The following is a 13,888-nucleotide window of genomic DNA, read 5'->3' as shown; positions in this document are numbered from 1 at the left end:
TTAATTGTCATTTTTGGGATTTTTTTTATTTTTATGAACATAGCAGCAGTTTTATGTTTTCTCAAATTGCAACCTTACAGCTAATAGTCAAATGTTACGACATAGTGGTGCTTTCGGACACTCAGCATGTGACTTTTTGGTGGTCTTAAATGTTCCATCAACACCTTGGTTTTTCTTCTTTTCCCACCGCTTCAGTGAACTGCGCTATCCAATCCAGCCCCTCATGAAATCAGACCTTTTTCATGTTTTTTTGTTTTTGTTTTTTAAGTTAACTTAGCACACATTGATGGATTAGATTTAAATTTATTTGACATTAGACCCTTTCTTCTGCAGCATTGGAGCCTGCAAACACCCAAGCAGGAGTCCATCCGATAGATTCTTATTAGGTTTCAGGAAAACAAGGCGAGGGAATTACATTAGTGTATCTTAAGTTAAAAGCTCTTTGCTCTTTGACCAAGTGTTTCATTGTTGTTGGGCTAATCAGATTTATGCTGTCTTCATGGAGATGCTATCACAGGTTAGAGGCAATGGTGGGTAACCAAAGCAGCCGTGCACAGACACTATCCAGATGGGATCATCTTACGATAATTTGGTTTCAGAATACATTACAAGAAGAGGCTCCTAGCTGAGAAAGGCCACCCCGCTAAGAGACGTGAGCCTCAGTAGCCTCTGAAACTGCCGCCCCAGCTGACCAGCCCGCCTTCTTCCATGCCGCCTGTATTCAGGAGGCATTGTGGCGTCTATAATGTCTATAAATTCAGTTTGTCACACCATTCTAAATACTTCTTCCTTGTACCAACAGGGCTTTGTTGTCCAATTCATTAGAGAGATTCCTGAGTCCACTGGCCACGCTGGAGCCTTCTCATTTCTGGTATCTAGTATTATTACTTTCACTGTAAATGTGTCACTCAGATTGAGTTGAAAGGGGGAGGGGTAGAAAGTACCCTGGCCAAATGGGGATGCTGAGTAAATGAACAGTCCATGGATGCTCACGATTGTTTTTTGTCAGCCTAGAACAACCTTATATATTACACAGAAATAAAATCATTTTAAAGGCGCTATTCCCGGATATGTATTTTGGGTCAGATAATATTAATATAAATTTTAGACATTAGTTTAACTTAAGATGCTGTCCCCAAAGCAGACTTTTGGCATTTTTTTTGCTTTAATACTGCTCAAAGTAGCTACTGCAAAAAAAATGGTTGTGTACTAAACCGTCATCACAAATACGTCAACTGATTTATTTTACATGGTAACCTTGGAGACCTTCGCCGCAGTACGAGAATCTGTTTAAAAATAACCAGGTCCATTAGTCTATAGAAGGATAATGCTAGCCTACGTGGGCTCTTATGCCCTTGTGGCAGCCGAGTGCTATCACTGACAAAGCGCGTCAGCACTTCTTCCTGTTGCTCCAACAGTGGCAGGCTTCTCTTCATTTACAGACACATTTTTGCAAACACAAACACAGGCTTTACTCATACAAGTTCCCTAAAATAACTCAAGGAAGAAGTGTGAATGTTGAAAATGTGGAAATGTGCAGGAAAACAAACAAACTTTCTTTGCAAAGTTTCACCTGCTGCGAAAAGTGTGCTTGATGCCACTTGGCTGAAAAAAAATGATGTGAGGGGATAAGTATATGGGTGTTTATCAGTGAAGGCTATTGGTATTGAGCGGCCTGTTGTTTGAAGGTTATGTTTCTGAGCAGTAATTGAAATGCAAAATAACATTAGGATCGATGGTTAGCTTTGTTTATTTATGGAATCAATATTGGAACCGTCCGTCAGAGCAGCAGCTCCCATTCCCACTGACAGCTTCACCAAGTCTCCTCTGTGTAAGCTGGATCAGCCTAACAACAGCTAAAAAAAATTACACAAAAGCGCTTTTTCCAGGTGTGAGCAACTGACACACCTGTGTGTGCATGTATACGGATGTTGTTTGCAGTCCAAATAAAATGTGGATGAATCTTTCTAGGAATTCGTTTTAATTATTAAAGTGAATTGTGATTGTGCAGGTTACATAATACGAATTTAAATGTAGCGGTATCGTTATATTACATTCAATGACTCATGCCTGTCTGCAATTTCAGGCTCATCTGGATATCGGTAAAAAAAATATGCTCTTGTTCAAACAGCACCTCAGGATAGCACTGCGACGGTGCTTAGTGCAATCAAATAGTTACATTGAGTGGCTGGTTGTTGAACCTGCCCCTTGAAGGCAGAAAGCCCCCCCACACACGCACACACACACAGCATGACACACACTTGCTGAGTGTCCGCAGATACCAGTAGCACGCTGAAATGTATGTTTAGATTGCCCCCTGAAGGAGACACATTAATTCATGAAATATCCCCAAAGTTTAATTATTTCTGAATGGTGTGGTGGCGGACCCTACCATATAAATCAGTAAGGCCCACCCGCCTTTTTATTACCGACACTATTTATGGGAAATATGTGGCAGCTGGTGGAGATGAGCTAGTAAAAAGCTAGAGGCCATTGCTATGACGATGTGTGCCACAGCCGCAAACATCATCATAGCATCAATTAATTTACATTCATTTGATTTTGCAATCTTATTTGATGCCGATGTTATTTTTTAGACAGTTCTGACGGCTACATTGACCGACCTATAAAAATAATATGTATGTTAAAAAAAGTCATCATTGTAATGATGATCATTTAGTAATTTTGTTTGCATGTTTTTGTTTGATTGTTTTCATCTTCTGTTCTGACTAGAATTATTGTTTATGGTGGAGGTAGGACAGGCTCTTTGTTTCAAGCAAGTAGCGTTGCCCCCCAAACAAGAACAGCCTATCAGAGGAAGATTAATGAAGCAATTTCATGCATGGTGCTATGCCTCTGTCCTCCTGTACGCACACTCACTGTTTCTAAACCTGTGAGCTACGCTGGACTTAAATAGCCTTAACCCTTTACAATAATATTTCTGTTTGCACTAACAAAAACACATCCAACAATACCCCATGCATCGCTGATAAACCTATTTTTTTTCCATCACAATAGCGGTATAAATATATAGATATTGAATGTAATACACACTGTCAGTGTTTCAATAAACTAATCGTATAATGTCACTTTGACGGGTCTGAGTGATTAATTTAAATTTTTTGACTTCCCGTATCACTTTAGGATGGAAAAATAGGCCATTTATAAAAACTACTTGAATGTATTAACTTGCTGAAAGTATGACGTGTGCAAATGATTCGAGCCTACTAACACAGCACAACTATTTTGACTTTTTTTTTTGGAACACAGCACCTGTAGTCAAAAAGCAAAATTACAATGACTTTTTATTTTTCATGGCCCATTGTAAATTCATGTTGTTAAATTATACCAAGACAATGTCACAGAACAGATGTAATGGGAACTAATCTTTTCAAATTAAAAGACACAATTAGACAATTAATCCCAAATGTACTGTACCGAGGGCTAGACTTATCATGAGCTACTTTTTTCCATTCGGCATGATGAGCTGTTCAATTCTGCAGGGAAGTCCCCCACTGGGTTCTGAAGATGATTGTACTTCTTTGCTCTATATAATCTAAAGTTTAGTCAGTCACCCCCTTCCCCCACACTCACACAATATCTCGATCAGAAGCCATTTGCTCCCATCAACATCCTGAACTCAGCCACTTATACGAACTAGATCTGCCCTGTGCGGCCCAGACGGTTTACGTCAGTCGGAATGCACAACCTATATGCCAGCAGCATCTCCACAACAGGAAGGAGCAGGAGGTGGAGGGAGGCGGGGATCAATAGATGTGATCTACAGTACTTCTTGGTCTGGGCTATCATATGGTGCCGCCGGAGCGTGGGGCTCATGTTGTCATAGTGGAGTGAGCTCATTGCTTTATAAAGATGATAGCGGTGCTGGCATGGTGCAGCTAAATATAATCTTGTGCTAGAGACTGTGAGACTTAATTGTAGAGGCCACAGATAGCATTGTCTTAGCATATGCACAATAGTCTTGTATGATTTGCTTTCTCTTTCGTGCTTTCTCACATTTATATCTCTTTTTTTAACGGCAAAGTTTTGTAAACTTTTGGAAGGAAGCCCATCCCATATCTTGCAAGGTAACTCTGCTCACCCACTTTATGAGAGAATAAGACAAATAATTGCAAAATTATTGACCTCATCTTGACTGATTGAAGTATGTCCACAAGAAGTGCAATCACAAGAGGGCCACTCTTTCCCGCTGATATTTCCATCTTTCATATTTTGTCTGGAGATCACACATTTAGCACAAACGGCCATTCAAACCTTGTGAACCCCAAATTCCCGTATTGGTCATTAACGTTGGACCAGCCAGATAAAAAGGATATCTTATGTGTAAACTGATGCTATATCATAACCCCGAGGGGTGTTCAAAGTCCTTCCGGATCCCTGATCCCTTTTCTTGTCTGTTTACCCTACTGTGAACACACCCTGTAAACTTAATGTGTCTTTTAATAGCTGGAAGGTTCTCCCTCACACTTCTTCAGGCATCACTTTTCCACTGAGTCCCTGGCTGTGTGTTGAACCGGTAAAGGGTGGTAGTAGCCCTTCGAGAAGAGGTCACACACAGTGGCGACTGCCAGGAGGTTCTGACTCTGCTGCAGAGGTTGAGCTATGCTCAGAGGAGGTCTGTCAGGAGCTAATTGAGTTTTTCCTACCTGCACATGACTCCAGGACCAGTGGCTTATCAAACCACATTGCCTGGGGCCACGTAGACAGATCTCCCCCTACTGGGGCATCTGATATCAACATCACCCCGCCTGCAGATGTCATCCCCCACCTTTACTGCCCATCCTCACTCAATTTGAGGTGGCAAGTATGTGACGCCTTGTGATGAGGTTAGTATATGGTTGAAATGTGTTTTTTGGAATCAGGTCTTCTTGCTGGTATAAAAGATCTGAAGATTGCCACTTGTGTTGTGAGCCGAGCCTATAGAATTGCTTTGCATGTTTTATACATGAGTCATGGGCTACAATGGAGAATGGCCCTATCCTCCAGAAGTGAGCAAGTTCTTCACAGGAAGAGTTACAAATTGGCTCAGTTACAAACAGCTGTTCTCAACATGGTCTTGTCAAGGTTTCGCTTGCAGGGGAAGGAATAGTCAAGAGGATGAGGGACACGTGTTCTTGATTGTTCCTTTCTGGTGTAGAGAAACTGGGAATATATGAGAAGCATTTTGATTGGTGAGAGAAAAATGAAAAAGGAGGCATTACTGGGTCTAAAAAGAGCGCTGAGATCCTTTGGCCAGACAGGCAATAGAATATGAAATGCTTGTACTTACCTTGAGGAAGGAAGTGAAACAGAATGATAGATTTTTCAGCATGAAAATGTCTGCAGTATTTTGGCGCACCTGCTAATTGTCGCCTATCCCACATTTTGAAAGAATAATCCCGCCTATTGTGACTGTCAAAATATTTAGTGTTTGTAATTCGTGGTGCAATATTGATGCAATTAAATCAGTTCGGTCCCATTTGTCATCAGGAATATTTATGGATTTTTTTCAGACTGTTTGATTAATTCCACAGGTTCAAGTGGTTAGTATTCCCTCAGTATCATTAATCAATATATGCAGACTTGTTAAAAACATACGCATAGCAGTGGTGTAATGTGTCATAGCAGAATGAGTTAAGGGTATTCGAGCCAGCACATTTATAATAAATGACCGCATTGAGCTGGAGGCGAAACAGTTAAGACACTTATGCAATTATGCTAAGTGTCACCCTGAAAATGGCCTTTGAACCAGGGTTAGGCTTACTCTGAATTTGTGAAATAAAAGCTAAATGGAGCCATCTTGTGTGCCTGCGTTTTAATATATAGCCTTTAATAAGCCAAGTGCAGGTGCCCTATCGCACAGGTGCACATATCCATCTGAAACAGAGAACATAAAGCAGATGAACAGGGAGCTACGCATTAATTTACGCAGATGCAATCTGCATTCATTATCAGGAGCGGCAAGTTCTATTTTAGAAAGGCATGAAATTGATTCACCTTTCAATTTCTGTCTGCAAGGACGTTTAAGAGAACAAATGGAATTTTTTCTAATCAGTAAATCTGAATAACAATGCCATCCCTCTTAAAAATGGGTATTTGCTTGTATTTTATATTAACGTAAAAAATGGGAATATGTATATTCTTTTAACTTAGTTAGGACAATACATTTAGAAGGAAAAATGATCAGTGAATGCTGACAGCTATGTCCTATCAAGGTCATTGTTTTTTAGCAGGAACTGTTTTATTATTTATTTTAGCGGTTAACCTTTTTATTTAATTTTTGGAATTTCCAGAAGTGTTAGGGACCTAGAGCTCCGATGAATATACATGAAGGCACGGAGAGAAACCTGGGAATCAGATTTAATTTGACACACTGACCCCCATCTCCACGGGCTGAGGAAGCCAGGTTGAGAAAATAAGGTTGACCCGTTGACCCTTGAGCCTGAAACCCTCTGTCACCCACCTTCGCAATTAAATCATCCTCAGAGAGCAAGAGACAGTTTGGCCAACTGAATGGAGACGTAGCGGAGGCCTCTGGTTTCCTCTCGTCAGCGAAAAGAGCTCAAAGACTGACAGCTGACTTCCAAGTCCTTGAGTGCAGCAGTGTTAAAGCTGTTCAAAAATTTCCAACATGTAAACATTATTATTCCTTTGCAATATACTGATAAGAATAATGTGCCAAAGCCCAGGTTTGACTGCATTGGTGCTATTATTGTGCAGCCGATGCATGCCAAATTAGCATACACCACGCCATGCTCAATGTTGTTACTGCAAGAAATTGCAAGTGAACTTTCACCTTCTCTGCAGTACCCAATGCTAAGGGGCATGTCTGTATTCAAGCGTATGACCCTGCCATCACCTTAAAAAGTCACTAAATCTTCCTAAATCTTCAGGTTACACCCAGTCATTCCCCTCACCCAGCACACCTAGCCAAATTAATCTATTTACCCATTAAAAAAAAGAAGCAAAGTTGTGGCATTTTTTTCAGTCCACTGCTAAAGGTCACCTGAGGCCAATTGTTGCTGTGTGCAAGGAATTTTTTATAGCACTTTCTCCTATCCAAATCCAAAATTCTGCACTTTATCTTGGACACCCTACATCATGCACCATTTGTACTCCAAAATACAGTTATTACAGACAGGGAAAAGCCAATATGTTGTCGTGTTTCCTCTCGGTTCACTGCAAATTCAAGGAGACAATTCAAGGTCCGGTCTTGCTTTTGCTGTGTGGAAATTGTTTTTAATTTACAGTTACTCCCTCAACGCAAGTTGGTAGGGCTTAAAAAAACATTGTTCCCATTCTTGTGTACACATAAACATTGTATTGTAACTGTAAATTATGGTTGTAGTTTGTTTAGTGGCATATAAAGCAGGGATTCTCTGCCTTTTTTGAACAATAGGCTGGTTTATCATAAAGATTTATGAGAGACGGAAATAATAAATGTAAAACTCGAGTAAAACTACGTGGAATGTTGTAGTATTCATGAGCCCCTAATTATCGCTTCATTGAGCTGGTCCCTTCCAAAGGTCTTTTTAAAATATATCTTTAAAAAAACAACACATTTTTGGGTTTTAATGTTAGGTGCTTGAGCCATATACTGTAGTGTGAGCTCCTTGTGTCAAAGGAGATTTGATGGCTTAATTGCTTCATTTGCAAGCCTATAGTGACAGCATGCTATATGGAGAAATGTGTGCGGGATAACCTGCAATACAGCTTGAAGTAGGGTTGCCGATATTGTCTCTTAATGGCTTTCTTTGTCTCAAAAGTTTCATTTTCCCCACCTTACTTTATTTTCCTCACATCATGTGATTGAGATGAGCATTTTGACAGAGGCACGTACTTGAGTGCAAAGATATATATTTTCTTCAGACTCTGATGATCAATACATTTTGTTTAGTTGGCCCATAATGGCATGTTGGCTGGGAACCTCTATTTTAGAGTATGCGTGTAGGTAATCTTCTCATCATTATCACAATCATTATTTTTGTATTATTCTTTTTTTTCTATATCATGAAGAAAGAAAACATCTACTAACAGTTTATCTCTGTTCCCCCCCCCTGTCATTTCTCACCACCTACTTACAGGCTGCTGAATAGAATGGCTGCTGATGACCGGCACCTTCCCTCCAGCTGTGGGTCCTACATTAAAACGGAGCCATCTAGTCCATCCTCAGTCATCGACACGGTCAGCCACCATAGTCCCAGCGGCAATTCTGATGCTAGCGGTGGCTATGTCAGCACAATGAACAGCCACTCCAACGGCATGGACTCTCCACCTATGTTCACCCCCGGCGGGCTCGCTGCCGCCACCTGTCGCAAGCGCTATGATGACTGCTCCAGCACCATCATGGAGGACTCATCCATAAAGTGTGAATACATGTTGAACTCCCTCCCCAAGAGGCTCTGCCTGGTCTGTGGAGATATAGCTTCGGGGTATCACTATGGCGTGGCTTCTTGCGAGGCCTGCAAAGCCTTTTTTAAAAGGACAATACAAGGTATTTTCTTCTTCATCTTTCCTCAGCTAAATCTTGAACACACTGAATTGACATGATTTTGTCCCTTTTTCCACACACAAGAAGCACATCTCGAAAACACTCCTGATACTACAAGACTGATACATATGAATTCTAATATATTCAATCTAAAGAGCCATCAACACCAATAAGAAATCAAATAGCGATTTAGAACATTGACGTACTTGTTTAAAAAAAACACTTAGCGTTTTTAATTGATTACAAAGACCAGAGGGATACATTTACTTCAAAAAGGTCATAAAATTTACATTTTAAATATATGATATCTGCTTTTTCGTCCTGTAAGTAGTGCATCGTCAGTACATGTTTGGAGTCATTGACTCCCTTAATAACTTAAAATTATAGGACAAGACTGAGACCTGAGCAGATATTATTAGGTCATTAAAGTTGTGATTTAGGTGTTAATATTCTGACTCCATTTTTAACACAAATAAATTTAATTTATACACAGTATATATACTTAAATATGAATGCCTATGTTGAGGTCAGTCTGGGAGGCAGGATATGACAATGCCACTATCTACAAGACATGATATACCACAGCTTCTCATTAAAGAGGAACTGAAACCCCCTACTTCAACCTCTATATTGTTTACTCTGTTCAGATTATTCTAAAATACAGACACCATTCAACCTGGAAAATAGCTGTCCTTGTCTTCATCCAAGTGTCTTAAAACTTCAGTATATGCACTAGACAATTAAATAGGATGAAATGACTTAGTGTAAGTTTAAGAGGGTTGACAAGTTTGAAATGAATGCGATACGTCCCACCTCTCGCTCCCAGCAAATGTTCCCCCACAACGAACAACGTGCGTTATGATTACGCTGCCTGTCTTGATGGGAGGTGTTGATTTTGGACCTGGCATCACTATCAGCTTTAGACAGTCTATGTACCTTTTTCAGGCAAACACAAGCATTAGGCCAAATCCACATGTTTACCATTGCCGCCATCTGCAATCCTGTGTATATTGACAAAAGATGAGCATTTTTTCCCTAAGTAACATAGCCAGCCTTTTGTCCCCTCACTTAAAGTAACACAATGGAACAGAAAAGAGTCAGAGAAGAAGGAGATGTCTTAAGAGAAGCCTGGGCCTAAACAATTAAGAGGAAGGTACATGAAGAAAGAAATTGAAAGCTCCTAATCCCCCATCCCACCCCCACCACACACACACACACCACCCACTCCGACTCCCCCCACTTTGCATTGTCGATTTGAAATCCCTCTCTTTCCCTTCTTGGAGGGCTGCCTGTAATGGAGCTAATCTGCCGTCGTTTGTCCGAGCCACAGGAGTTTTGTCAATAACAATCAGCGTTTGGAAAGTGTAATTAAGGCCGAGGCTTTTCATTAGGAAGAAGGGAGGGGGCGTCTCCAGGGACGGGCATGCCAATTAGAAACTCAGGCACGCGTCGCCGGGTAATTTCAGGGAAAGGAGGGGAAGAAAACCCTGGACTTCTTTAGATTGAAGAGGGACTCTGCTCCTCTTTCACATGAGAAGAGGGGAGGGTTAATGGCATAATAATCAGACAGGGGTCCCGGGCAGAGAAATAGCGACTTTTTAGGGGAGGTGAAAGCACACCAAGACCATAATAGATTCACTTGCAGTACAGGTGGAGAACAAGGAAAGACTAAATAGAGAGGATTTACCACATTTGAAATAGCACATGAGTGAGGTTGATGAGAACTGATTAATTAAAAGGGATAACTAGGCAGTTAAGGTTGGAGTGTGTGACGGTGTGAGGTAATAAGAAAACAAAGACCATGTCCTTTTCAGCTATTTATTACGTTATTCTATTGCACTTGGAGCAAATAGGTTCATGTTAACCACCATTCTAACAGTTATTTTTAATTCCCTTGGTTTCACCTTGTGTTCAATTGCTAGACCTCCTACTACTGTGTTTTCAGAGTATGTTGGCTAAATTTGTGCATGTAGACCTACACTCACAAGTCAAAAATTTATGTTTTTTTTCCAAATCATTTTAACTGGCAGTCAGAAAAATATTTATTTACCCTTTATTTATAAGTTTTCATTGTGTACAGCTATTGCATCATACTGCTAGTTGGTGATTGCATTTTTTTTACATCTCAGTTTAAACTGATCCTAAACCAAAAACTTATGAAATATTGATGATGTTTTATTTATTTTTTGCATTTGTTCTCGTCAGTTTAATAATTTTACTTCTATTTTTTTCCACTACTTACACCTTTGCCTCTTTCACCTATTTAAGGTCTACCCTTTATCACCATTTATTTCATATAATTAATCCCTATGAACTCATTGTTTGATACAGTTAGATTCAGGGCCAACTTTATGTTAACCTGAATCCAGAGCAATATCAGAAATCCTGCTCTTGTCTAGGTCCTCCTAAACACACATCCATTCCAAACCTAAGGTGCCTAACCAATTAAAATCATCATTCACCTTTTGAACCATGTTTTCTTCCCATTTTCATTCTAAGTGTGAAACTGGTAGAAAAGTAATTGAACTCAGTGACCCTCTTTTATATGAACTCATAGACCTTGACATCAGGCTTGTAAAAGTCAGTTTAGATTTTGATGAGAAATACCTGCCATTTTAGTGTAATTTACTTACAAGACCTGACTTTCCCCTCTGTGTCCTGGCACGGGTCCTGAAAAGCCATAAAACAGATTGAGAGATACTTATCAAGAGAAGGAAAAAAATCTTTTTTTCTTCTCCCTTCACTCTAAAATGCTTTTCGTAACCAACCCATAACCTATTTAAAAACAAATAAATGTGCATGAGCTTTGAGCAAAGAATGGCCAGAATGCTACATTTTGATAGGTGAATTTCAAATATGCCATGTCATGTGTGTTACTTTGTTGAAGCACAAACAAAAACTGAATTGCTACTCGGAATAGGGATATGACTAATTTGTCTGAAAGCCAATCACTTTATTAAACATTCAGAGCCACTTATCCTCACGAGGGTTGCGGGGTGGATTTTTTTCTACTACGATGCTGCCATTGTTGTGGAAGCAATTTAGAGTGTTCAACCAGCCTACCGTGCATGTTTTGGGGATGTGAGAGGAAACAAGCAATGCAGTTGAACATAATTGAAAAGTCACCTCAGTTCTGCTAATAGTTTTCACAATTGGCCTCGAAAAATGGGCGCCAAAATTTAAAAGTAAGGCTGAATGTTGCGGGAATATCAGTCGACATAACGTTCTTTCAGTGAAAAAAAAGGCTTAAGAGCTCGTGTAATGATTTTAAAAAAGTTTTTGAACTGTATGCTTACACTGTTGGCATCCGTTTTAAAATAATGTTTAACCACCTTACAATTATGATTACATATATAGTGGTGTACTGGAGTGTTGTTCAAGTATCTAGTCTCTCCTTTATTACAACAGTTTCTTAATGAACATCATTCCAATTTTTACATGGTGTATTAAACAGACTTGCGGCGCTCTACTGCCTAATTCAACAGCAATAGTCCACATTTATGTTCAGCCACTTTAATTAGTTGGCCTTAGGTGACATTATGTTGTTCTCCTTTCAAATGCAAAAAGTTGAGCCTGAAGAAGAATGAAATTTTTTTTTTTTCGACTTCGAGACATTGTGCAGTTTGCGCATGTGTAAAGAGGGGTAATAAAAAGAGGAAAAAGATTGTTAAAATGTCCTGAGTGATGCACAGCGTCAATTGGCTGTATTTCCACAAAGACATGAAATGAATATTTTAAAAAGGAATAGTTTTCTTCCGCATTCCCATTCGTTCATTTTCTGAACCGCTTATCCTCACAAGGGTTGCGGGGGTGCTGGAGCTTATCCCAGCTGAATTCGGGCACGAGGCAGGGGACAGCCAGTAACAGGGCACGAAGAGCTCAATAGCCATTCACGCTTACACTCATACCTAGGGGTAATTTAGAGTATTCAACCAGCCTATCATGCATGTTTTTGAAATGTGGGTGGAAACCAGACTACCCAGAGAAAACCCATGCAAGCCTGGGAAGAACATTCAAACTCCACACAAGAGGACCGACCTGGGATCGAACCCAGGACCCCAGAACTGTGAGACCGACGCGCTAATCACACATCCGGTGGGCTGCCAATAAGCTGCCAAAGAAAAAATCATTGAATTAACGCTCCCAATTTGTTAGCAGTCCTTTTAATTGCATTTATTCCATCTTGTCATTCTCAAGACTAATATAACAAAGAAACTGAAACAAAAACATGGTGGGTTTTGCAGCTTATTGTGGTCCAGTCATGAAGGGTATGCATTATTACAAATGGCAAATTAGCTGATTATGATAGAAATTAAAAAAGAAAAATGAATTAGTTCCAGCACTGATTGCCTCCTCCTGGCATGTGTGAAGACAAAGGGGATGGTGATGGTCTGGTTCTCCTATGACAACAGAGAAAACAGAGTGGGGAAACACAATCAAAGCCCATCAGCCAGTTTCTTCACACCTTTATTTACCCCAACCCCAAGGAGATGGTTGGAATTAGCATAATGATTTCCACACCAGATATAAGAAGGAATTTCTAATTATTCACAACATCTTGGGACCCCCGACATGATCTGTCTAATAATGTTAACATAATTGCATAAGTTGTCAAAGGGTGTGTGGAGCCCCACCAATAGAATATTCATCTCATTTTCTGAACTGCTTTATCCTCATCAGGGTGGTGGGGGTGCTGGAGCCTATCCCATCAGACTCCAGGCCAGCCGATCGCAGGGCACACGGAGACGGACAACCATGCACACTCACACCCATACCTAGGGGCAATTTAGAGTGTCCAATCAACCCACCATGCATGTTTTTGAAATGTGGGAGGAAACCAGAGTATCCTGAGGAAACCCACACAGGCCCAGGGAGAACATGCAAACTCCACACAGGTGGACGAGACCTGGATTTGAACCCAGGACCCCAGAGCTGTGAGGCCGATGTGCTAACCACTTGCGCCACCGGGCCGCCCAATAGAATATTACATAGCTGTATTTGGGAAGTGAAAGGCAATACTGCTATGTGTGAGTAAAGCTTGCCTGTATGTGTTTTCACTTTGTAAAAGGAAGAAAAAAAACATAATATTACTACATGTTTTCACATTTTCATAAAATCATCACTCCATAATAAATTCAAATATGTATGTAAACTAAATAAATAATGATGCGGCGGCAGGGTGTAGGATTTGTGAGCACGTCCGCCTTTGTTATGTGATCGAGGGTTCACTTCCGGCTCTGACCTTCCTGTGTGGAGTTTGCATGCTCCTGCGTGGGTTTTCTGCGGGTACTACGGTTTCTGCCGACCTCTCAAAAACATGCATGATAGACTTATTGACTACTCTGGCATGAGTGCGTGTATGAATGGTTGCTTGTCTACATGTGCCGTGTGATCGGC

The 13,888-nt window shown here is 40.4% G+C and overlaps 1 protein-coding gene across 9 annotated transcripts in view; it reads left to right on the top strand.

Annotated features, from left to right (window-relative positions):
- The window catches only part of esrrb (estrogen-related receptor beta), a 49,203-nt gene that overhangs the window by 13,322 nt on the left and 21,993 nt on the right, over window positions 1–13,888 (top strand). For 5 of the 9 annotated variants that reach the window (XM_077621530.1, XM_077621529.1, XM_077621525.1 and 2 more), the window contains one exon: window positions 8,085–8,494. In XM_077621530.1, the coding sequence (XP_077477656.1) occupies window positions 8,098–8,494 (397 nt within the window). In that variant the 5' untranslated portion in view covers window positions 8,085–8,097. Of the gene's footprint in view, window positions 1–802; window positions 872–8,084; window positions 8,495–13,888 lie in introns of all 9 variants that reach the window. The other 4 variants (XM_077621522.1, XM_077621528.1, XM_077621523.1 and 1 more) reach the window with 1 other exon arrangement.

Source organism: Stigmatopora argus, chromosome 15 (assembly GCF_051989625.1).
Source record: "Stigmatopora argus isolate UIUO_Sarg chromosome 15, RoL_Sarg_1.0, whole genome shotgun sequence".
In the NCBI taxonomy this organism is placed as follows: Eukaryota; Metazoa; Chordata; class Actinopteri; order Syngnathiformes; family Syngnathidae; genus Stigmatopora; species Stigmatopora argus.
Note: the sequence above shows the minus strand (reverse complement) of the source record. Positions and strands in the feature narration are given on the sequence as shown.